Source organism: Bacillus rossius, chromosome 12 (assembly GCF_032445375.1).
Source record: "Bacillus rossius redtenbacheri isolate Brsri chromosome 12, Brsri_v3, whole genome shotgun sequence".
In the NCBI taxonomy this organism is placed as follows: domain Eukaryota; kingdom Metazoa; phylum Arthropoda; class Insecta; order Phasmatodea; family Bacillidae; genus Bacillus; species Bacillus rossius.
The window spans coordinates 47,281,667-47,308,334 of NC_086339.1; the positions used below are offsets into that span (position 1 = coordinate 47,281,667).

Genomic DNA, 26,668 nt, shown 5'->3' on the forward strand with positions numbered 1-26,668 from the left:
ACACCCCATTTTTTTAAATCCAAAAATACACTGCCATTGGCCACTAATTCACTCAAACACCCAAAGACTTCAGACAAATATAGATACCCAACAGCCAATGGAGAAACAGATGTCACAAATTAAATTTTTTTGTTTGACCTTGACGTCTCATTGTTAATACGATACCAAATTAATTTTAATAATGTAAAAATGTTTGAAAAATTGCAAATTAACAGATATGGCCATAAAATTTTACAGCAACACAATTTTCCGTATGAAAGAACATTTACTTTTCAAGACTTAACATCAACAGTGAACGTCGGTATACGGCAAACTCATGAGGTACGTTAGGTCGAATATTTGTTTTTTTTTAAGTGTTAGTATTCAAAAATTTTAATATTTGCATAGGGCCTAATGCTCTTATTTAACTCTCTCTCTCTCTCTCTCTCTCTCTCTCTCTCTCTCTCTCTCTCTCTCTCTCTCTCTCTCTCTCTCTCTCTCTATATATAAATATATATATATATATATATATATATATATATATATATATATATATATATATATATATATATATATAAATAAAATGCTACATATAAACCCTGCTTATAAAGTGCACAATATTTACAGACCCAGAGGCAATGGACACGATCTATTTTTATATTAAACAATTAAAAACATCCAAATTTTCTATTAAACTTTTTTTTTCCTGTAGCAAATATACCAAGAATTATGTGTTAAAATTTCTTACAGCAACGACTATTACCAGAGAAGAGACTTCAATCAGTTGAAAAATTACAATTTTGTGTGACTGTGTCCTCTACTCCTGGGACGCTGGCGGGCAGCCCGGGCTAGATGGCCTCGTAGGCAGGGTCGGCCTGGGGGGCAGCCGGGCCGTTCAGGAACTCCTCCAGCTCATCCCGCTCCCTGTCCTCCGCCCGGGTCTGCCGGCCGACCGACTTCTTGCGCTTCTTCCTCTCCTCCCTCTCCTGCCTCTCCTGCCCGGCAGGCTGCGTCTTCTCCTTGTCCCTCGGGGCCTTCTTCCTGTGCTTCTTCGTGCTCTGCAACACATTCGTACAGCTGCTACATTTAGGTGTTTATAGAGGGTTGTAATGATGCAGAACCCTGCCCTCCTAATTAAATAATTTTTCTTTTAAACTATTTTCATGAATGTAAATATTTCTTAAAAAGTCTTTCTAATGATATTTTACCGTTTGTTATATATTTTAGGGTTGATATTTTTCACTTGCTATGTTTTTAAGAAGGTATTTTGTGTTTTAACAGACATTTTCTATCATTAGTAATTTTTATGTAATTATTCACAAAGAAGTCGCTGTTCTAGATTTTTACGTGGTTAGGCTTACTTATTCATGTTTTTCTCAATAAGTTTAATTTTGTAAAGTAATTCGTATTATAATTATTGTTCTTAATTTTTATTAACGTGTTGTAATATAATTATAAATCACGGGACTGTGTCTGGGCTGGTGTGATGTTTAGAAAGAGAGGCATGAGAGGCCTGTAAGTGGGAGTGAGAAAGGAACAGTGCTTCCCCGCCAACCGAGATAAAGACGGTAATCCCCCCCTGTATGGGAACTGAGTGATAACTGCTCTCTCACGGTGTGGGAGAGAGAACGAGAATGGGAGTCCCCGATTTCGATGTGAAATTGAAAAGAGAAAGATCAGGGGAAGCCCAGAGTTCTGTGTGTAAAAAATTTTTTCATGTGTTGTAACTTGTTCTGTGATTGGCTGATATCTGTAGAGTGAATGAAGCGTGCGTGTGATTGGTCGGTGAGGTCATGTGACGTCTACTCCCTGCGTGGAGGAGACGAGTTCACGAGATCACCAGTCGTCTGTCGAACGCTGGACGAGTAGGTCGCGTTCGATGGCTTCTCGCTAAATTATTATGTAATTTGCGAAGAGATCATTTCACGTTGGTGGTCGGAGCCAGGCCTATATTTAAATCAACCTAATTATCTTTGTTTTCGTTTGGATATAATTTAATTAGAAATTGCGGCCACCTTCGTAGGCATGTTGGCTCGGGGCGGAATTCGTTTTCGCTGGGTGCGGTTCTCTTCGAGGTCGTCCCATTTTCTTGTACTTGCAGTAAAAGATTACCGAAGGACTCAATCTACGCGATTATTTTCCGGTAATTTCTCGTCATGCGAGCTACCAGCAGTTTTTCGACGGGCAGATGTATGTGGACTGAATGAATAACCTCTTTTGAAAGTGTTTGGAATCGTCTGTGCAACATTCTATTTAAAAATAATAAAAACATCAAAATTTGCAATCGGCGTTGAACTGTTTATTTTGTATATAACGAACCGTTATATTTGGCGCCCGGCCGCGCGGCTTGAATTTGGACACGACCCTGAGGTTAAGACGGACATTTTCGGCAGTAAATAAAAAATATAAACATTCTCAAAACAAGTTTGCGACTACGATAACTTCAAATAACAACAATCTACGATAAATAGTGAACAGTTTAGAAGAAAACGGCAAAGTGTTTCCAGAATTATCGGCGCAGCTGAGTGGCGAAGGCGGTTTTTCTTCGCGACGAGAGTTACGAGCTGTTTCAGCGAGTGAAGTGTTCCAGAGAAACGACGGAAAACGGTACTTCGAGGGACAGAGCGACCCAAGGCACCGTGGGACTTCAGGCCTGTCGCATCGCGGGACTTCGAGATCGTCAATTCGCGGGACAACGTGGGATGAATCGCCGATGATAGCAAGTGGAAAATTTAAGAGAAACTGTGTTATTTATATTGGTTTTGAGAATTTATCTTGTACTTGTGTAAAATAGTGTAATTTGTGTATGTCAATATGGATAACTCTAGTACCAACAGTAGCGAATCAGATTTTATAGGTTTTCAGGAAAATATTGATAATTCCGAACAGTCAAATCCAAATTTTGAGACAAGTTTAATAGAACAGGATTTTTCATGTCAACAGGAAGTACCTGTAAACATGGAACATCCTGCCGAACTAAGTCAGGATATGGAATCCCGCACAATTAGCAGCCCAGTTGAGGTGATGGGGGGGTCAGATCAAATGCTGCAGATCTTGTTGTCAATGAGACAGGAAATGAAACAAAACACACAGAAAATGGAACAGGGACAACAGGAAATGATGAGGGACATGACACAGAAAATTGAACAGGGACAACAGGATCTTACTAATAAAATTGAACAGGGACAACAGGATCTTACTAATAAAATTGAACTGGGACAACAAAACCTTACTCTAAAATTAGAACAGGGTCTAGCACAAAACACGCAGGAAATAAGGCAGGAAATTTCACAGGTGAAATCTGAAGTGATAAAACAAATGCAACAGGAACTGGGTAAGATGGAGGTTAAAATTGACCGCGTACAAACAGAAATGAAAGAACAATTGGGTACATGCGAACAAAGGATTGAGAAATGTGAGTCGATAATTGATAACCTACAGACTGGCCTGGAAAACTGTAATGGGGAAATGAGCATTTTGAAGGAAAATATTTCAATTCAGGGAAACGAAATTCAGGAAAATAGGGGGAAAATATCTGCATTACAGGAAAATTTCAGTCAAGTTCAAATTAGCATAGAAAGGGACCACAATGAACTCATTGAGGTGCATGGTAAAGTAAATGAGAATGCCAGGGGTATTTTGTTGAATGAGAGGGAAATTGAGGAAGTCAAAAGCAATTTTGAGGTTAATGTTGAAAAGGTTTTGATGGAAAATATGAGAATTGGTAACCAATTTGAGAAGTTTCGAGATGAGGTTGGACAGGAGTGTTTGAAAAAAATAGAAGAAAAATTGGGAAAAATTAGGGGAGATTCTAATGGAGGGATTAGGAGTACAGTGCTTACTGTGGATGAAGTTAACATTTTTGAAAAAAGTGTACCAAAATTCTACGGGGATGACCGAGGAGCAACCCCAATACAATTCATCACCAAGTGTGAAAAAGTGTTTGGATATTTGAAAGGTTCTGATGAACAGCAAGTAGAATTGTTTGTATCGAAATTGGATGGGGCAGCTTTGCAATGGGCAATGCATAAGGAGAGTGAGTGGAAAACTTTTGAGCAAGTTAAAACAGCCTTTTTAGACAAGTATTGGGGGATTTATGTCCAGGATGACTTCCTGCAGTACTTGTTTACAGGGAAATATCGGCATAGGGATGGTCACATGGCACCATATGTACGAAGGTTGTATCTACAATCAAAATTTTTGAACACCCTTATAACTGATGAACGTTTTATCTCCCATATTGTTCATCATTTTTTCCAGCAAGTACAGAACTGCATTCTAGGGGCCAGGGCAAAAACTGTGGACGAGGTAATCGATTTGCTGGAAACATTGGACAGGAGAAATGAGAGGGAGGAAGGACTGAGGGGCAGAGATCCAGACCATCGGGACCCGAGAGGACCACCCAGAGATAGAGGTCACCATCCTGAGGATCGACAGCAGGAGGTAAGACCACTGCGAGTACAGGAACGTCGGGGGGACCATCAGCTACCCAGGTGGAGACCGGAGCCCCGTCTGCAGGAGCAAAGGCAGGGTGAGGACAGGCAAGACAGACAGGGAAATGGACCGAGGAGGCAAAAAAACCGTAATTCAACAGGTAAGCGGGAAGGATCGAGACCCAAATCCCTCCCAGGAGTGTGACCTAGGGGTCAAATCAAAATGTCATACAATACAAACAAATGAGTCTGGAATAATTTCACACGAGCTGGAAGAGCTATTAAAAGAAGCAGAAGGGCCTACCAACATTGTTCAAGGTAAAATAGGTATATGCCCATACATTAAAGGTAACATTGTCTGTGCCAGTAAGGAAGCCAATATGTTAGTTGATTCAGGTAGTGAGGTGACTGCCATGTCAGAAGAATTTTTTATGTCTTTAGGTAATGAAATTTCAAAATCCGCAGCAGTATTTCCAGTTTCAAATGTAACCATAATTGGAGCCACAGGGATTAGGAATAAAAATGTCAAAAAACAGGTACTACTAGAGATAAAATTTGGAGAGGTAGCAATGTGGGTAGTGTTCCTAATTGTTAAAGGGCTCAGTATTGATATTGTTTTGGGGGCAGACTGGCTGCAGCGAAATAATGTTATAATAGACTACTCCATGCAGTGGATACATGTAGCAGGAACCCTCATTGATTTCGGAACAGAAATAAAAGCAAAATCATTTAGTCTAAGGATAATACGAGGAGAAAATTTTAAAGAAACAGAATTGAAGTGTAATTTGTTGGAAAAACAATACATTACAAAAAATGATGTAGATCAGATAACCTTGCATAGTGGTACTGTAGAACAACAGGAAAAATTAAGGGGAATTTTACATGTAGAAAACAAAGCTTTTGCAAATTTTCCAGGACTAAATAATAAATATGAATGTAAATTAAATTTGAGAGAGCACCAACCATTCGTTCAAAAGCCATATCCAGTAGCATATCAGTTGAGACCGGCTGTGGAGCAAGAAATTCAGAATATGATAGATACAGACATTATCGAGAGACGCAGTTCTGAATATTTGAATCCTATGGTAGTGGTCAAAAAGAAAAATGGGGGGGTGAGATTGTGTTTGGATGCTAGGAAAGTCAATCAAATTATAATCCCAGACAGAGAAGCACCAGAACCAATGGACGAATTGTTACAAAAATTTGAGGGTTGTGCGTATTTTTCGAAAATCGATTTGGTTGCATCGTATTGGCAAATTCCTTTAGCACTTGAATCTAGGCTTTGTACTGCATTTCCCTATCAAGGACTAAATGTTTCGGTCAGTCATTTCATTAGGGGGCTCGAGGCAGTTTTAGGACCTGAAATTCTAAATTTGGTGACAATTTATGTAGATGACATCATGATTGCCACTGCTACATTTGAAGAACACTGTGACATTATTGAAAGGGTTTTGAGGAAACTGCAAGAGGGGGGAATGACAGCAAATTTACAAAAATCTGAATTTCTGAAGGATGAGATAACGTTTCTCGGTAATGTAGTTAATGCAGAGGGCATCCATATTGACACTGAGAAACTGAAAGCAGTAAGGGAATATCCCTCCCCTAAAAACCGTAAACAGTTAGAACGTTTCATTGGCTTTTTCAATTTCTTTAGGAAATATATACAAAATTTCAGTGGAATCTGTGGGCCGTTGAGAAAGCTCATGCAGAAGGGGCAGAGTTGGGAGTGGGGACCTGAACAAGAGGAAGCAGTGGAGAGACTCAAACAGGAGTTAGAGAAGGAAGTGTTGTTGCATCATCCGAAGTTAGACGAGAAGTTCTACATTGCTTGTGATGCATCAAATGAGGCTGTAGGGGCCATGTTGTTTCAAGTAAATGAGGAGGGGGAGCAGGTACCCATCAGTTTTGCAAGCAGGGCACTCAATACCTCAGAAATAAACTACACCACCACAGAAAAAGAATTGCTGAGTATTGTGTTTTCATGTTCTAAATTTCGCACGTACATTTATGGCAGAGAAACAGTAGTGTTAACAGATCACAAGGCTTTGTGCCATATAAATTCATGTAAATTGTTACACGGTAGAATCACCAGGTGGATTTTGGCATTACAGGAATACACTTTAGACATACAACATGTTCCAGGGAAAACGCAGGTAGTAGCTGATGCACTTTCCAGGGGAATTGCAGACGTGGAGGCCACTCAGGCACAGGAGTTTCAGATTCGGAGAATTTGTAAACAAATGCAGGAAGTTAATGAAGGACTGAAGGAATTTTCTGGGCAGCTTAAGGAGGAAATTAATGAAGATCCTCGATTACAAATTGTAATTAAAGAGTTGGAATCTACAAAGTGTAGAGATATTATCAAGGAAAAATTTGTGGTTAAGGAGGGCTACTTGTTTCAGAATGTAAACAATGAATTGACACAATGGGTTTTATGTATTCCAAATAATTTAAGTACTGAAATTTGTAAACTTATGCATGCAGAGTGTGGGCATTTTGGTGTAAGAAAAACTGTACAGTATATAAAAGGATTTTGTATATTTAGAGACATGTACCGAACTGTGGCTAAGGTAGTCAGGCAGTGTTTACCATGTGCACAGACAAAAGTAATGAACAAGTGTAAAGGGGTCATGCAACATGTGTTGGCAACAAAGCCATTAGAGGTAGTATGTGTCGATTTGTTTGGTCCACTACCACAGGGAAGGGGAGGAGTAAAATACATTTTTGTTGTTCTTGATGTATTCACGAAATATGTTAAATTATACCCAATCAAACGAGCAACAGCTCAAGTGGTAACAGAGAAAATTCTGGATGTGTATGTAAAGGAAGTAGGTGTACCGCAAAAGATTATTTCAGATAATGGGCTTCAGTTTCGGGGAGAGGCATGGAAAACATTAACTGGTATTCTTGGTATTGAACTAGGCCATACAGCAGTGTACCATCCAGCTGCTAATCCAGTGGAGAGAGTGATGAGGGAACTGGGTAGGTTATTTCGATTGTACTGTAGTGAAAACCATAGCCAATGGGCTAATATTGTGAGTGAAGTGGAAGCTATTATAAACAATGTTTGGCATGAAAGCACAGGTTTTTCACCAATAGAATTAATGCAACAAATGTTACCTACTTCAAAACTGCAAGAACTAATTGGTTATCCAGACAATGATACAGTGAGGGTAAAAGACAAATTGGAACAGGCAGGGAAAAGACTGTTATCTAAGGCACAGGAAAGGAAAAGTAGATTTGACAAAGGAGTTAAACCTTGTGTTTTTAAAGTAGGGGACGAAGTACTTATAGCGTCCCATAAATTGTCTTCACTGTATGAACAAAAAATTCATAAGTTTTTTCACTTGTACGATGGAACTTTTGCAGTAGAATCTATTGTAGGCCATAATGTTTATAAGGTAAATGGTGTAAATTGGCATGTATCAATACTTAAACCTTGGAAAATCCAGTGAAATGTTAAGGACAGGATATGTAAATTAATATAGATAAGTGATAAGGTTAAACCATTACATGTTTTTTGATGTATAGTCTTACGCAGTGTGGAAATTCTTGTTGTAACAAGCTTAACAGATGTTTATGTTTTGTGTGTAATTTATGGTATAACAGTGTGTATTTTTTATGTGTAATAGGTTAGCCGAGCTGACTAGCAGCTAAAAGGGTTGTAATTGAGCGTCCCTTACCTTTCGGCTAGCTCAGGAGCTAGGAATGAAAGATGAAGAGAGTTGGAAGGACAGTGTGTATTTTTTATGTGTAATAGGTTAGCCGAGCTGACTAGCAGCTAAAAGGGTTGTAATTGAGCGTCCCTTACCTTTCGGCTAGCTCAGGAGCTAGGAATGATTGAGAAGGAAGTTGGAGGAAAAAGAACTGTATTTTTTATGTGTGATGATAATGATGTTTTTGTGTTTTTTATATTATGAGTAATGAGAATAGAAGATGTAAGTGAATAATGTCAAATGAAAATGCAGTATGGTGATACAGAATTAAGTTCATGTGTATTTGGTGTAAATGCTATGAGGTGTAACATTTTAATAAGAAAATCTTGAATATGATAAGTGATGATGTAGTGTGTTATGAAAAAGTTTTTAAAGTTTCACATACTTAATTTAATGTTTTTTAGAGTTATATTTGTGGTGGAAAGTTTACTATGTTAGTTTCTGAGTCTTAGGAAGTGATGCATCTGTTCAGAAGTTAGTATTTCTTGGGTTATCAATGTTGAGCAGTCTAGTTATAAATTTGAAATAAGTGTTATCCACGGGTTGAATTTATGATAATGGTATTGTGAAGAATCTTAAAATTTTAGAAGTTGTTTTTTTTGATGGAATTTAGGAAAATTTGGTGTCAACAGTTTTGAAGTGATAGTGTTGTCAATGTTTTGTTGGTGCAGATATGAGGAGTGGAGATATTGGTGGATTTGTGAGTTAAAGTGGTTATTTCATGGGATTTGAGGAGTTTGTCAGAAGCAGCAGAGAATCAGAGTAACAGCGGTTTTTTAAGGGATTTGAAAGGAGATAATTTGTTTGGAGGTTATTTGTCGTCGTCATTGAGGTTAGAAGTTTTTATCGTCGTTGAGAAGTTTTTATCGTCGTTGAGAAGTTTTTATCGTCGTTAAGGTGGTCATGGAGACATAATTCCTGGAGTTTAAGATTTTTCGTCGTCATTGAGGTAGTTATGGAGTTTATTGCAGCTGGTGTTGAGGTTTCCACAGTTGTAAAAGTAAGTTGTTCAGAGTTTTTTGTTGTTATTGAAGATTCTTCGTTGACCAGGGGGTGTCTGCTTGAAGCTTGTAGAGAAGCCAGTTTCAAAGTTATTTGTATTTTGCACTGATGAGAGAGAGATAACCGTTTGTGAAGAGTTGTTGACACTTTGTAGTAAGAGGTATGTTTTCAATTTTTGGCTTTTTAACAAAGGAATTGAGGTTATGACAATATTTAAGTATCAGTTTTTTGGAATTTCTTTATAAACAAGGGTAGTAACAACTGGATGCATTTATTTCTCAGGATGTTTTGTATTTATTTTGTACAGATAAGTTTTTCTCTTTTGAAACTTTTCAATTAAATGTAGTGTTAATTTAATTGAAAAGTTGGGGGGGTTATGTAATGATGCAGAACCCTGCCCTCCTAATTAAATAATTTTTCTTTTAAACTATTTTCATGAATGTAAATATTTCTTAAAAAGTCTTTCTAATGATATTTTACCGTTTGTTATATATTTTAGGGTTGATATTTTTCACTTGCTATGTTTTTAAGAAGGTATTTTGTGTTTTAACAGACATTTTCTATCATTAGTAATTTTTATGTAATTATTCACAAAGAAGACGCTGTTCTAGATTTTTACGTGGTAAGGCCTACTTATTCATGTTTTTCTCAATAAGTTTAATTTTGTAAAGTAATTCGTATTATAATTATTGTTCTTAATTTTTATTAACGTGTTGTAATATAATTATAAATCACGGGACTGTGTCTGGGCTGGTGTGATGGTTAGAAAGAGAGGCATGAGAGGCCTGTAAGTGGGAGTGAGAAAGGAACAGTGCTTCCCCGCCAACCGAGATAAAGACGGTAATCCCCCCCTGTATGGGAACTGAGTGATAACTGCTCTCTCACGGTGTGGGAGAGAGAACGAGAATGGGAGTCCCCGATTTCGATGTGAAATTGAAAAGAGAAAGATCAGGGGAAGCCCAGAGTTCTGTGTGTAAAAATTTTTTTCATGTGTTGTAACTTGTTCTGTGATTGGCTGATATCTGTAGAGTGAATGAAGCGTGCGTGTGATTGGTCGGTGAGGTCATGTGACGTCTACTCCCTGCGTGGAGGAGACGAGTTCACGAGATCACCAGTCGTCTGTCGAACGCTGGACGAGTAGGTCGCGTTCGATGGCTTCTCGCTAAATTATTATGTAATTTGCGAAGAGATCATTTCACGTTGGTGGTCGGAGCCAGGCCTATATTTAAACCAACCTAATTATCTTTGTTTTCGTTTGGATATAATTTAATTAGAAATTGCGGCCACCTTCGTAGGCATGTTGGCTCGGGGCGGAATTCGTTTTCGCTGGGTGCGGTTCTCTTCGAGGTCGTCCCATTTTCTTGTACTTGCAGTAAAAGCTTACTGAAGGACTCAATCTACGCGATTATTTTCCGGTAATTTCTCGTCATGCGAGCTACCAGCAGTTTTTCGACGGGCAGATGTATGTGGACTGAATGAATAACCTCTTTTGAAAGTGTTTGGAATCGTCTGTGCAACATTCTATTTAAAAATAATAAAAACATCAAAATTTGCAATCGGCGTTGAACTGTTTATTTTGTATATAACGAACCGTTATAGGGTTGTGTGTAATGTAAGGAAGAACGACAGATGTGTAACGCCATGGGGCCAGCCCAAGAATTTATCATAAAAAAAAAAAAAAAAAAAAAAAAAAATTTTGTACGGTGACAACTGTTTTAGAAAAAGACAGACATATGTTCAGCTCACACACCACACACATGGGAATGACTTTACTCTGAGGAATCCCAAAGATTTTCTGTAGAGATATTTTGTGCAGCCAATGAGAGAGCCAACTACAAACATGGAACTCTAAGCTAAGTATTTTTGTGAAAAGAATTTAGTGTATGTATTGTAACCTGAGCTTTGTCTGGACAGTCATCATTCTAAGGTTGCCAAAGTCAATCCCCTTTGTGACTAACGAATAATTATTTTTATGTAATAAAGAGACATCAGTGGTCTGGGCCAAACCAATAAATCTTTATTTTATTTCTTTTTATGTTTATATCGATATCGTCTAGGGTTACACCCTCACTAAAAGCCTTACGTGCCTCTGTCTCAAACAGCCCACCATACATATGTGTGTGCATGTGGTGCGTTGCAGACTCCCGCAAGAGAGGGCGCTGTAACTGCAGTGCTCTGTCCCCTTACATTATCATAAACTAAATTGTAAACTTTTATTTTATTCACCAACGATTTATGTCACGCCAAATCAGAGCTTATTGTTTTGCAATTTTTATTCATAACTTATAACAACATAAAGATGGCCACAGACATTCCCGAAGCGGACCCAAGTCCACCCGAAACCAGATACAGTAAACTCTCGCCAGTCCGTGGCCCGAGAATCCGAAGTTCTCAGAAATCCGGGGTATTTCCGAAGTGACATGATCGTTACTGTTTAGATGTATGTATCACTATTCTCAGTGGATGATAAGAGCGACGCTCACTGATATTTATAGCGCGGTAAAAGGCTCTGAACTGGCGCGCAGTCATCTCGTTCCCGTCAGATAACTGTGAAATTTGAGCGGTGACCGTAACATTATATGGCGGGAAAATAAAGATAAAGGTGTAATGCCTTTTCCTCTGGTGCTTTCAAGAAATTTTTTAACGGTTTTTTACACCTAAAACTTCAAAACCATGCCTTTTAGCCATTTTAACTCCTCTTAATCCGATATAAAAAAAACAGTTGGGCATTAGCAAATTCTTAAATGCTTTTCGTAAACAGACTCCAGTCGGATATTTAGAGTAGGTTGGAAATCGCGTAGGTTTTCCTGAAGCTCTGGGCACCGTGTGTCAGTGTGTGAAACATGTTGCCAGTGACAAGTTTCCTAGCTGTGCGCGGCACACGACTGTAGTTGTCATGCGTCACACGCCGGGAATGCTGGCCGGAGGGAAGGTGAGTATAGTTCATTTGCGGTAAAAATAAATACTCTAACCGCCCTGCTAAATTTTTCCATTAAAGAAATTTTGAAGTTTCAGAGATTTTCCAGCAGAAATAATGTTCTGTAACTAACAAACAAATTGTATCAAAAAATTAACGGTAAATGGCTGCCGTGGGGGGCCTTAAAAAAATGTTCATTTTACCGGGAATGGACTATACAACCTGGCTTTCGTCGCATGCAGTGTGGAGTAGGGAGGAAGGATGTTGACAGTTTCACACGCAGAAAATGGCTAGAGGGCTGGAGAGAGGGAGAGAGATGGTTTGTTGTCTGGGAGGGAGAGGTAAGCCGTATGACGTCATGCATCCGCTGCCTTTGCAGCCGCCAGCCTGTCTAGACGAGATTCTCGCACTCCCACTTACGTCGCACAAGCTACTGCTGCCGTGTTTTTAAACGGACTGTCCAATTTTTTTTCTCTTCTTATACGAACATTAGTAAGTGCACTATAAACCAACACAAAATATATGCTGCATGTTAAATAATAGCTTTGTATAAGCTTTTATTGTGAGTTTTACCATTTTTTCCCCGATTATTTTTGTTTTGTGCCAAAATTTCAGATTTTTTGATGGTTCTAGTGTACAATTAACAAATGATTTTTTTTTATTTCTCCCGTTTCTCTTTAGTTTAACTGGACTGGCCGTGTGTCTGTGAGGGAGTGGCCTTGAGTCTCTTGCCAGCTACGTATCGCTTCTCTCAACCGCCCCTCCTAAATTCACTTCCCCTTATCAAGGGGCTTCCAGTTTCAGCGCACGCCACATTGCTACGCCTAGCTCTTTCACATCAAAGTGCGACTTCGGGTGCCATTAATTTAATTTAAGATGACTTTAAATTACTTTTTACACAATTTACTACCAACTTGAACAAATGGGTGTGTTAAATTTAATCAGGCCAGGCTGTAAATTTTCAGGAAAAAAAATTTCTCGGGTGCTTCATTTACTATGAATGGACTATACTGGTATTGCTTACGTACCATTCTGTTAACTTCTCAAGTGTCTTGTTTATTATGACGTCCTGTGGTAGTATTACATGTTCATTGACTACCATCTTATCTTTTAGAATTTTTTTTTGTATTTTAATGAAAATTTTTCAAAAATCCGAAGTTTTCAAAAATCCGAAGGTCATAAATCCCCGACACCCACGGATTTGCAAGAGTTTAGTGTATTTTTAAATATTAACTTTTAAATTACTGTATGTTAACAAGTAATCTAGCCACAAGAAAGTGCGCAATAGTTATGAGTGTTTTGTGTGTTTAGTTTTTAATAACCCTTGGCACACAATCTTAAAAATGTAACAGTAGTTTGGTTCGGCGCGAGAGCGTGCAGAGCGTTCGCTCGCCCCAGTCGATCGTCATCACCCGCCGAGAGCAGAGCACCCGCACCCCAGGGACCTCACCGCTTGCACGTAGTTTCCGCTTGAGTTATTTAATTCTCTGAAACCTTTTACGTTTATCCTCAGGGCTACTCTCGGCCGGCGGGCTGTTCAATTAATTGCATTTTCACTCGATACAAGTTTTTTAACTATGATTACATGATTCTTCGTGTGGCCATGTGTGTAGACCACACCTCACCACAAACTGATTCGTGCCTCGGTACTTTTCTCAGTTTAAATCTTTACATGTATGAGTTTGTGTAGATCCAAATAAACCAGAGCGTGTACTTCAAATGGTGTTACTCTCTTCTTTGTGTCCATGTGTATAGCACCTATTGAATGGCAGTATGTGGGATGCACACTGCGTTCGGTAATATGTATAGCATGTCCACCGCTGAGGGTGGACGTAGTTTTGTTTTAAGTGCCTTAATATAAATGGGGGGAGGGTGTATGAGCCTTGCTACACACGGATAACATCACGACCCTGAGACGAGAGATGCTGGGTCCACATGACCAGTGTTTCATGTGGTGGTGCCCACGACATAACAATACGGTGTAATTAAACGAGTATCAACCTACTGTGCGATAGCAATATCATTTAGGCCAACAGTGAAATTTGTGTTTTAGGTTTTGCCCCGAGATTGAATTTTTTTCAATTCGTACTATGATATACTAAGTGACTGATGGATTTATTCGCAGTTGCAGTTTTAAGAAAGTCAACCCGTAAGTTTTGATTTTGAATGATGAACTTTGAATTTTTGTATGTTACCGTTTTTTTGGCCATGTAATGACAGCCATTGTGCACTTGGAAAATTAATAAATGTATTAACTTTATTTAAATTTCTTCAATTGGAAAAGTATGTTATCCTGAATCAGTATAATTTTTTGAAATAAATAACACAAAACCTGTCTTCAGCCATTACTTGCAGGGTTAATCTTTTGAACAAGTGTTTTTGTGTATGTAACAGCATCTGATCATTATACGAGGCAGGAAATCTTAACTGTTATATATAGTGCTTACCAAGGAGTTAAAATTTTGTGTCTGTAGTACAGGTTAACGTAAAAACCATTATGGCAAAGTTACATTAAATCAAACACATCTAAACCAAAATTAACTTCATAATTATAATAAGAGATGATGTAAAATAACAAAATAAGATAACATTGCTACCAATTTTACAATTTAAATATCTTCATTGTTTATATTATGATAAAATGATGGGAAAATATAAAATTGCATGCTGAAATACTCAAATTATAATGAATGTATATTTAATTATTTCTGTATTAACTAATTACATACAGTATTCTACAAAAATGCACTGAACAAGGTTCATGATTACTACATTCATATATTATGTATTAGTCGAAATGGACGAGTGTGAAGCATTTTTGGGCCGAGTGGAGTCAAGCACAGTTCTGTAATAATACCTTAGAGTCGAACCGAATAGAGTCCACACTTCATAATTTTTTTACTTGATTTCTTAAAAATTGAGTTAAGCTTGAATAATTGCAGGAATTTTAGAAAATATGTAAATTTATATAATAATGACTTCACAGAGTTAGTCATTTGTGTCAAGTGAGCAAGTAAAATGTAACTATAAATTATAAACAATTAAAATTTATTTAAAATATAGTATTTTATTCCCACTGGATTCCAATACGGTCCGAAAATAGGCCAACCTTTTTTGCCAGTTTTGTCAACCTTGAAATCTAGGGTCAGCCTACAATGTGGCACTAGCCAAAATAGTATAATTAAACACATACATTTCAAGGAGAATCACTTATGGCATAAAAATGTTATCAGATATACAATTCATTGACCTAAAATTACACAGTACTTACGTGGAATTAGTAATTTTTCCAACTTAGAAATTTAGTAAACACACTTAACCCCAATAACGTATCATATTTTAAGTTAAGTACACAGATGTGGTCACTTGTAGCACATAGCTTTTGAAAGCTTGGTCTGGTTATTTTTGAACTGTATTTAACAGGCTGCGGTAATTTTATTTGCTTGTAAAATGTGGTACTATTTACAGTAAACAATTAGTAAGAAAAGCAATGTTACCGTAAGATAATTAACGTAGTATGCTTTATTTACTCTTCTACCACAGGAAAATCAAAATAGGTTAATGGCACCAGTGTTGGCAACTTGTAGTTGCGACGCGAATAAACAAATACCGGTACATACCAACAGTAACAAGAACAATAAAACCTGTTTGCAATCTTGGCTGTTTTATGGTTAGAGCCCATGAAAAATGATAAATAAAACTGCCTGATTTCGGTAAATAAACTATAGGATTTCGGTGCTATATTTTGGTAAAAAAAAAAAGTATTTCGGTGCTATATTTCGGTAAAAAATTTTTTTTTTTGTTAAATGAGTGCATTTGTTCTACTAATTAATTAATTTCATGATACACACACAAAGCTGTACATGATACTTGATACAGCAATAACTAAATTCCTGCGTAAACCTTACAGAAGTGGAAATGTTATCTAGTAGATTATATACACATTGACATTACTTAAATTTTACATCACAAATGGTGTCTAGAATTTTACAGTCTGTGTTTATGTATTTAAACATTTTAAGTATTAAATAGGCCTGTGCTATGTTCCTGCAAAAATTTTATAGAATTAATTTTTTCCTGTCAGGAGAATTGGCCACTTTGGCCAAATAGTTTGGTAAACATGTAAGAAAGGGTTCCCTAAAAAATTAGTTAATTACAATGATTATAGTACATGTAAAATTTCAGGCTCAAAAGTTTTTTTTTAATTTACTATAATTTTGTTTTACTACAAATTTTCCGGCCTCTTTCCCATCAAATTGTGTTTATTAGGACGTTAGAACCGTAACACATTTCCTTGACTTACCTTTCATGTATTCATTTAACCATTCCCTCATAGCTGGGTGATCTAGCTTCTCTAAGGGAATATTTGCAGAAACAAATGCACATACTGTATCGCTTGCCAATTTGACTTTAAGTTCCTTTGCTCGTTTATGGAGAACAATATTATCCTCGAGTGTCACTTGCCTTTTGACTCCACAACCTGATGGTGATGTTTGACTGTTTTTCTTCTCTAAATGAGATGCTCGCTTTTTGCAGTGTTTTCACAAGTATCTTTCCTTTTGCAATCTACTACTGTATTGCAAAATTTACACATCATTATCAGCTTTTCTTTATTAAAAACAATGAATCCTTCATGCTCGTATTCTTTAGCTTGTTCAAACACTGATACGACCTTAGGCATTGTGAAGTACCAAGTAAACTTTAAACAAAACAAACCGTAACTACCTATTTTCGTTCACATTTAACTATTTACATGGAACGTAGGATCTTTTCAAACCTCATTTGGTCATTTCACATGACCGGCGTATTGCGAAGTTAAAATCCCATAACCTCTCTGTTATTATTTACAAGCAATACAACAATGGAACAGAGATAAGTATCTCTGCAACGGAAACAAATATGGCCAAACGGCTAACTTCATCCACATCCCGGTAGGAATGCTGATAAATGGTTGCCGCTTTCAGGCCAAGTGTTTGGTATATTTATTTTGCTTCAACTTATCTATGGTGCATCTCATAATAAAGATGGCTTACTGCGTTTTGGTTTACTAAACGAATACATTTTGCGGCAAAAGTATTATTGTGAAACTTAATATTCATATTGCGTTAAAATTCTGACATTTTGCGGATATTTTGTGAAACAACAAGAATATCGCGAATAGTAATGAATTTCGCGGCATCGCCAGTTATTTTGTGAAAACGAAATGCTGTAAAATCAAAATAGGCCATTGGAAACACATTTGTAAGTGCTTAGAATGTAGTTCCAAAATCGTTAGTAAAATTTCGCGATTTCGTCGCTAACGAAATTCGAGTACCTATATTTATGGTTGATTTATACATGTTTTACATGAAACCATTTTGGGTTTTTTATGTCAAAATTAAACGTACCGGTAAATGTTTTTACGTCACAATTTCTATGAACTTAGAAAATGTAGCCATTGCCGTACAAAATGTTGGCACCACTACAAAAGAATGTGAAGATGAACGGAAACACAGGCCTATGCCTATGTAAATATGAACTCTCAAATATTTTAGTAAGTAAGAATAACACATTCTGTCAGTTAAATAAATACTAACTTAGTAGAAGTGATACTGTGGTAATATGCTGCTGATAATCATTTTAGTTAGTTAAAATTTATTTTCCCTGATTTTGAGTGTGCTGTAGAAGGGGTTGGCCTATTTTCGGACCAATACGGTAACGAATGGAACGAATGGACCTAGTTCTAGTCGACGAGCAGCGCACCTGGTCGCGGTGCCGGCCCTTCTTCTTGGCGGCGTGCCGGCCGGGGGGCAGGGGCAGGGGGCTGGAGCCGCCCGAGCGGGGCGACAGCAGGCCCAGACGCGCCCCGCCGGCATCCTCGTCCTCCTCCCCATCGCGCCCCGCCCCGTTGCTGTGGCTGCTGTCGCCCTCGGGGCTGCGACGCCACTTGCAGTCCGGGCCGAGCCACGCGTCGAAGGCCTCCGCCGTGATGGCTCCCGGCGGGTCCCGGCCCTCCGCCACCTGCGCACATCTCCCTTTATGTTCTGGGCTCCGTCTTAGGCTTGTCTGTGAAGTTGGTTTACGGACGATAATTTTACATGATGCCGTAAGAAAACATTGATGAAACATTGCATACAGTGATATTTGTGTACGGTTTAGGGAGCCGATGTAGGGAAAGGTACCTGAGTAGGAGCAGGCAGTCGAACAGTTGAAGCAGGAGTTGGAGAAGGAAGTGTTGCTACACCACCTAATATGGAAGAGAAATTTGACATAGCTTGTGATGCATCAAACAAGGCAGTAAGTAAATGAGAAAGGGGAACAAGTATCCATCACGTTTTCCAGTAGGGCATTTAAAACAGCTGAAATAAATTACACTTCAACAGAAAAGGAATTGCTCAGAATTGTATTCATATGTTGAAAAATCTGTACTTATATTTATGGTATAGAAACTGTAGTATTGACAGACCACAAGACCTTATGACCCATTTTGGACATACATCATGTTCCAGGGAAAACACAAGTAGTGCTGATGCTTTGTCTAGAGGGTTGCAGATGCAGAGGCTCCCTAGGCAAAGGAGTTTCACATTAGGAGTCTTTGTAAACAAATGAAAGAGATGGAAAATGGGTTGAAGGAATTTTATGAGGAATTAAATGATGAGGTTGCTGAAGATCATAGGTTACAGATTGTAGTGAAAGAATTCTAGAGATGTTATTAAATATAAATTTGTAATAAAGGAAGGGCACCTTTTTCAGAATGTAAGTAATTGTGCGTAAATGGGTTTTATTTTTATGTATACCTGATAGTTTAAGAACTGCAAATTACACTGGCTTGCCGGTGGTTAGTTTAATTTAATATGTGGCTAAGGAACTTGTGTGGATCTGGTAGTAAAAATCCAGCTATAAATTAAAAACACAAGGATTCTGATTTCCTGAAATTTTGTGACATATTTTTCAAGTAGATTTACACAGCAACTGTCCGGATACACACCCGCACCTTCACCCATTGTATCAACTGCCTCCAGTGATGTTTATCTCGGCAGCTCACACAATCATCTTATCCCATGGGTTGACAAAAAAAATGTCACTACAGCGTAATAAAAGACACATACACCCATTTTTATACAAGCACGGAACACATACCCCTTCACCACTCTTCGCAAAATTCCATGTCTTGCTCGCTCGCACGAGCGATAACAAAGCTTAACCTACTCGACCTCTCTGGCATGGTATATACGTAGGTACAGCCCACATCTCGTAAATTAACTTTCTAATGAAGATTCCTTTCATTTTCCTTATGAAATCAGTGTCATATGGACTGGGCGATTGTTTAACGATATAGTTGCGTACCACACATTGCATCATGTTTACTCTCATTTTGTGGACTGTAGGTGGTCCAATATGTTTTACTTGGGTATCTTTTGTTTTGAAGACATCTGGTATCAAAATATTTTTGTAATCAAGTTTTAAAACTTTTCAAATTCTTGCCAGAGGTTACTGATCATGGACTTGGTGTGAAAAAATGGCATACTTAGTTTGACATATTTAGGGGTTGCGGGGAGGGGGGGAAGGTCATTCGGTCCAAAATGTTTATTATGACCCCTCTTCTATTTTGACCCATTTCTGGGAACTATCAGGGGTCGTAACAATGGGGTCTTACTGCACTGAGATAATATTACATAAGCATTTAATACACAGTCATCATGTAAAAACCTGACAATTCCACAAAGAATCCACCTAATTGGAGAGGGGTTTTGTTTCATGCTTGCTGCTTTTATTTTTTCTGAGAGCTGCACGAAAACTAATTTTGCTTTACTGAATTTTAATAAAAATTTTTTTTTCTTGATTCCACTTAAAAATGCCTGGCAAACAAAAGAATGAAACTGACCTTTAGTGAAGCCAACTTATTCTCAACGTTGACAATATCGGTGTCAACACTGGACAGACTGTCTCTCTTGACGACAGGCCGAGCCACAGGATCAGCTGTCGCTGCTGCGTCGTCGGAGTCGAGTTCATCTCGGAAACCAGCGACCAAGGGATTGCCTGTGTCCACGTCACTGCAGGCAGAGAAGGTCCCGAGTTCAAGTGGCATGCACGACTGCAGTGTTCTATTTAGTAATAAGCAGAGATGAGATTTTATGGTTTCATTTATTTATTTATTTTTATTTATTTAAATTTGTTACATGCCCACCGACAGTCTTGAGACTTTAGAGGTGGGCACGACACAAAACAAGTACAACACAAAACAAGTAAAAACAAACACTATCACAATAGAGACAGCACAGGATAAACACAAAACATGAAAACAGAAATGATATAAATACCAAAAGGACAAGATAACATGACACATTACTTAGCGAAATGTTAATTACATAATTATTAAACTATACACAAAATATATAAAAAAAATGGATAATACAAAATATAACATGTGAGTAGAGGACAAGTTAAGAGGATAAATTTTTAAGTTTAGACAATTGATTATTATTGTGATTCCTAACTAATCTGTATATTATGTCATTAAAGTTATGTAGAGTACAATATGTTTGGTATAAACGAGAATTAAATTGTGGTATTTTTAACCCAGTGGTTTCCAGGAGATAAGTACAGTTAATTTTAGCGTTAAAACAATTTTCAACAAACAGAGAATCTAAATATACTCTACGTGCACCAAGAGGAGTTAAAGCAGGTGAAGGAAGGTTTTTTAAGTTTATTAAATTAATTAATTTTGTTTGTATACTTTCTAGTTTATTTGCATCGGCCGACTTGATGTCATTCCAGATTACTGAACAATATTCTAATTTGGACCTTATTAAGGCAAAATACAGGGAGAGAATTGAGTCTGAATTGGTAGCATAAAAAGTAATAAATTTGATCATAGCAAGGGTTTTGCGGGAAGACATGTATAAATAGTTTACATGATTATGGAAAAATAATTTAGAATCTAAAATAACACCAAGATCCTTAATTGTTGAACATTTCGTGATTACAGAGTTTTCTAAAATATAATCAAAATTAAGTGGTTGATATTTCCTTGTAAAGGATATAACAAATGTTTTGTGTTTATTTAGTGTAACCAGATTAAATTTACACCAATTGTTTACTTGGGAAATGTCATTTTGTAATAAAATACAGTCATTCTGTGTTATTATATTCCTAAATATTTTTAGATCATCGGCAAAAAGTACTCCTGTAGAATGGTTGAGAATTTGAGGTAGGTTGTTTATATATAAATTAAAAAGAAGAGGCGATAATGTACCTCCTTGAGGGACACCAGAAGAGATACTAAACAGGGAAGAATTGTGGTTATTAATTGTAACATAAAAACTTCTATTAGTTAAGTAATTAGAAAACCAGTTTGTAAAATTTTGAGTTAAACCAAAGTTAAATAATTTTTTAAGAAGTATAGAATGGTTCACAGTGTCAAAGGCCTTGGCTAAATCAAAATAACAGGCATCCACTTGCCCTCTGTTGGTAACCTCTCTGTGTATAGGATTTAAAAAAGTAAGCAGGTTAGTGGTGGTCGATAAACCTTTCCTAAAACCATGCTGACTGTTCGATAAACTGTTCTTAAGCTGGAAATTTAAAAATCTAAAAATTATTTTTTCAAATATTTTAGAAAAACCATTGAGTAGAGAAATAGGCCTATAATTGTTAACATTCTGTTTAGAGCCTTTTTTGTGGATAGGTATCACCTTAGCAGTTTTCCATTTCTCCGGGAAAACAGAGGATTGTAAACTAAGATTAAAAATATGCAGCAAAAGAGGGACTAATAATTCAGAGCAGCCTTTTATAATGAAATTAGGTATGCCATCAGGACCAGTAGATTTGGATGATTTCAACGATTTTATGCCCCATAATACTAAACATTCTGAGATTGTGGGCACAGGAATAGATACTAAATGTATATTGTTTGTCACAGGTTGTTGGATACATGTAGAAGGTTCGTAGACACTGGAAAAGTATTTAGCGTAACCATTGGCTAGTTCAGCGGGATCATTCGTGATAGTTCCATTAATTTTTAGAGAATGCTGTTCATAAAAACCATCTTTCATTAGTTTGACATATCGCTAAAATTTTTTAGGGTTAGTTTTAATATAATTATTGGTATTTCGAGTCCATTGAATTTTGTCTCTTTTTATTAAATATTTTACTAATTTACGATAGTAAGAGAAAAGTGAATAGTAATACGTGTTGTTGTTTCTTTTATAAAGCTTATGGAAATGCTTCTTTGACTTTAATGCTTGAATTAACTCACTGGTAAACCAAATTGGAAATTTAGATGATTTTTTGTTTGTCATTGGAATAAAGATATTCATATTATCAACTACGCAATTGGTTAGTTGGTCAACAAGTTCATTTACATCCATAGAATTATAAAAATCTGACCAGTCATGATTTTTGATGGAATTGAAAAGACCGAGAAAATCACCTTTCTTATAGTTTCTAAACGTTGATGTAATGATGGAACTGTTTTTGAAGGACTCAATCTTGATGTTGATGTTTAATGCTGGATGATAAATATCTTCTTTGATAAGAACATCATAAGCCTTCGTCACTGAACACAGCTGTAGATTGGTTAAACACAAGTCTAAAAGATTTATATGAGTTTGAATATTGTTGCACTGTTTTAGACTATGTACAGATATAAAGTTAAGTAAATGGCGCACCTTAGTGTTAATGTTCATAGTCGCCTGATGGAAATGGTTAAGATTAAGATTATTCCAATCTATACCCGGTACATTGAAATCACCGAGTATCAAAATGTCATCTTGAAATGAGGAGAGTTTATCTTCTAAAAATTCAAAATATATGCGGACAAACTCTGCCGTTAAATCTGGAGGTAAATAGATATTTCCAATAATTAAAGATTTGCTAGAAGATGATTTTATTTTAAACCAAACTGCTTCAACACCAGGAAAGTCAAAAACAACGTACAGTTGAACAGAAATAAATTTCGACTTCTTAACAGCAGATAAAACACCACCGCCTCTTGATTTATTGGTTTGTTCAGCATTTCTGTCATTTCTAAAGACATGGTATTGGTCTGTGAAATAGTGTGACGTAATGCTATTTGCATTAAGCCAAGTCTCAGTTAGGCAAATAATATCGAAATGTGAGCTAACAATATTATCATAGGAGTACACTCCACTTGCCCTAAAAGTCATTCGACCTAAAATGATTTTCGGCTGAATGCCTGTTAGGTCGAATGACTTTTAGGCCAAGTGACTTTTAGGTCAAGTGACGTTTAGGAGATATGACTTTTAGGTCAAGTGACGTTTAGGTGATATGACTTTTAGGGCAAATGACTTTTAGGTCAAATGACTTTTAGGGCAACTGACTTTTAGGCCAAGTGACTTTTAGGTCAAATGACGTTTAGGAGATATGACTTTTAGGGCAAGTGACGTTTAGGATATATGACTTTTAGGGCAAATGACTTTTAGGCGAAATGACTTTTAGGGCAACTGACTTTTAGGCCAAGTGACTTTTAGGCTAAGTGATGTTTAGGAGATATGACTTTTAGGGCAAATGACATTTTAGGGCAAGTGACTGTAAATATAATATTTTTATTTGTCGAACATTATATTCCTTCGTTAGTTTCCGTATAGTTTCCAACTGGTTTTGAGTTTTGCCACTAGATAGCAGTTTACTCTACTTAAAAAGTCTTCTAGTTGCTTGTATTACCTGTTCAGAAAACATTAGTTTATTTTGTCGTTGATAGTATGGATGGGACATTTTCTTCGTACTAGTTAAGTTTGATAAAACTTTGAATTATAGATTGAAATATTGTAAATTTTGTATGATTTCTAGTTATTTATCTATTTTAAAGGTTATGTGGTTTTTGGCGTAATATAATGGCATGTCTAAAACACGCTGTGAACTATTAACCCGAAACAGATGTTAATTTTTACGAACAACATTCATCCTTCAAAATATGTATGTATGAATACTTTTAAATTATGTTTCATCTGTCTTCATTCTAAATTATTTTTCAATATGTTATAATATAAAACTCTTAGAAAATAAAGTGTTATTTTTCGTGAAGTAAATAGTGCCGTTCTTATAGCTAAAATATCTCGCAATAAATGTTATCAATTAAAAAATATTACTTTTATTTATATCCTTTACATTATTTACATTGTAAAGTTATGTAACATATTTACACAATTATCTGGCATTGTGGAAATTCGTTGCTACATTGATTTCCATGTCTACTAAATTATAAAAATAATCATATTAACTGTAGTTTGTTTTTATATTGATATGTAAATACTAAAATATATACATATTATTAACACGACTTTGTTTTATTAACAATGCTTGTCTGGCACGCTTGCATTCAGAAGTTTAAGCCCGAAAATTGCAAATTTGAATTGGAAAGGAGCTTCAAAACCAGAGCACAAAACACACACGCTAATAAATTCAGCATTGTTAGCTTTTTAAGCACGTAATCTGACAGCCTTACTATGTGACTACAACTCTACAGGTCTTGATTATGATATGTATTACGCACGTTCTTAATAAATGCAAACATTAGAAGGTTGTTATTATTTTCATGCAAAACAGCCATTTTAGTGTTATTAATGAGAAAAACGTACAAAGGAATGCGGTGAAAAAAAAATAGTTGTCTGTAAAGTCGGTTTACGGACGATAGTTTAACGTGACAACGTCGTAACAAAACATTGATGAAATGATTGCATACTTTTATGAATTAAATTGAATCATTTTATTGAATTATCACTATTTTGTATGGATACAAAGAAGGAGTGAAATGAAATCCACAATTTAATTGATAAATTTACTTTTATTTGTACTCATTAATTCAAATATCTTTATTACTTTAACGAAGAGATTATTTTAACAACGTATAACTTTTATACATGTTAGCTATTTAACTTCTTCCAATCTGTGTTATTCTGTTAAGGATAGGACGATGATAGGAAAAGTAGGAAACGAATGGGAGTGTTTCAAGTTTAATGTGCCTCGAAAAAGTCAAATCGATGGTTGTTCCAATCGAGTGGAAGAGAGATAGATGCGGCGCAAGCGTACAATGAGCGTAACGGGACACAGCGTAACGGGACAGTGTGCGTAATGGGACACTTTTTCGTGCGTGCAGCCGGCGTTCATCGATTTATTAGACGTTGTCACGTCAAAAATTAGAAAACAAATCTTGGTATTATCAGGAGACAGTTAACTGCTTAGGGGTCGTCCATTAATCACGTGATGTTTTTTTAGCAAATTTATAACCCCCCCTCCCCCCTAGTGATTTGTGGTGAGGTTTTAGACTACCCCCCCCCCCCCCCCTTCCTTTAAATCACGTGTATTTTTGGTACAAAATGTTTTTAAAATTTTGAGAATATTATCTTTAAATATAGGTATAATCTAATTTAATTCTGGAAAATTAAGCACATTGATAAAAATGTCCAGACACACATTAAGATTGGAGGTTTTTATTCTCACTGGCATAAAAATAATAAAGGAAAGGCTTATATGTGAAAAAAACATACAACTTAATAATTACGCATGTATTCGGCGTCAAAATCACAGACTTACTGGCGACTGGCAAGCCGAGCCGGGTGGTTCATGTTGCGGCGGGTGAGGATATTGTTGCCTGGCTACGGCGAGTCAAGGTCACACGTCGCTTTTCGGTTTAGTAGAAATCACGCTAAAAAATAAATACACGTGATATCTCTCTACACCCCCCTCCCCCCTTGTGATATTTCGTGATTTTTCCCGACCCCCCCCCCCCCCCCCCCCCCCCCTCTTCCGCCTCACGTGATTAATGGACGATCCCTTATATGTTACGCAATTGGAAAAAAAATGTAATAGCAAAAAACATCAGTTGTTTTATGTACTCAAACTAATTAGAACAAAGAAAATCCGCATATTTTATAAAATAATATAACTTGCATCATTTTACTTGCCAAATATCATATAGTGTTTCAATTTTCTTTAAAAAATAAGATAACAAATTTTACTTCACTTTGCGAAAATAAAAACTTCCGTTACATTTTATGAAACTGTAGCCGTAATACCTTTAAAAACAATATGTTGCGCAACCAACTGTTGTGCACTAAGTAGCTGTAGTAGGAAGAAATATTTAGATTAACTTACAATGTATAAGAAAGTGGATAACCATTGAATAATCCCAGCACGGTACATACAGCACTCAAGTAGTAAACACAGTAGGAATTTAGTTGTTGCATATGCAGACCTATTTCTCGAAGAATGTAAATCATAGATCATAGTGCTGATATACCCCCCCTCCTATTTTTAGAGGAAATCTGATTGTAAAAAGGCGCTTCGTTGTTCAAGTAGCTAGAGGACCCACCTTCCATCATGGCGATAGGGGTAGGAATTTCCTTAGGCATATTCAGGTTTTTCGCTTTTAAAGATCATGCTTGGACCATGCCGAAGAACGTTCTGCTTTCTCAGGTCCAGATGATGAGACGTTTATTGCCAAACTGTATTATTTATTAATGACAATTTTCCAAGAAAAAAATGTGTAGCAATGACATAAAATAAGTTTATCCGCGAAAAACTGGCAGTTAAAGTAATTTTTTTATGAATGGATACTTTATAAAAACTGGAAACAAATAATGAAAGTGTAACAATGTATTTTTAGAAGGCACATGGTGGTTTTA

The 26,668-nt window shown here is 36.7% G+C and overlaps 1 protein-coding gene across 4 annotated transcripts in view; it reads right to left on the reverse strand.

Moving 5' to 3' along the window:
- LOC134537917 (rab-like protein 6) overlaps positions 1-26,668 on the reverse strand; it is a 100,969-nt gene that overhangs the window by 13,328 nt on the left and 60,973 nt on the right. For 2 of the 4 annotated variants that reach the window (XM_063378873.1, XM_063378877.1), the window contains exons 9-11: positions 19,912-20,080; positions 17,790-18,047; positions 776-1,037 (exon numbers count right to left, since the gene is read on the reverse strand). In XM_063378873.1, coding sequence (XP_063234943.1) covers positions 828-1,037; positions 17,790-18,047; positions 19,912-20,080 — 637 coding nt within the window. In that variant the 3' untranslated portion in view covers positions 776-827. Of the gene's footprint in view, positions 1-742; positions 1,038-17,789; positions 18,048-19,911; positions 20,081-26,668 lie in introns of all 4 variants that reach the window. The other 2 variants (XM_063378875.1, XM_063378876.1) reach the window with 1 other exon arrangement.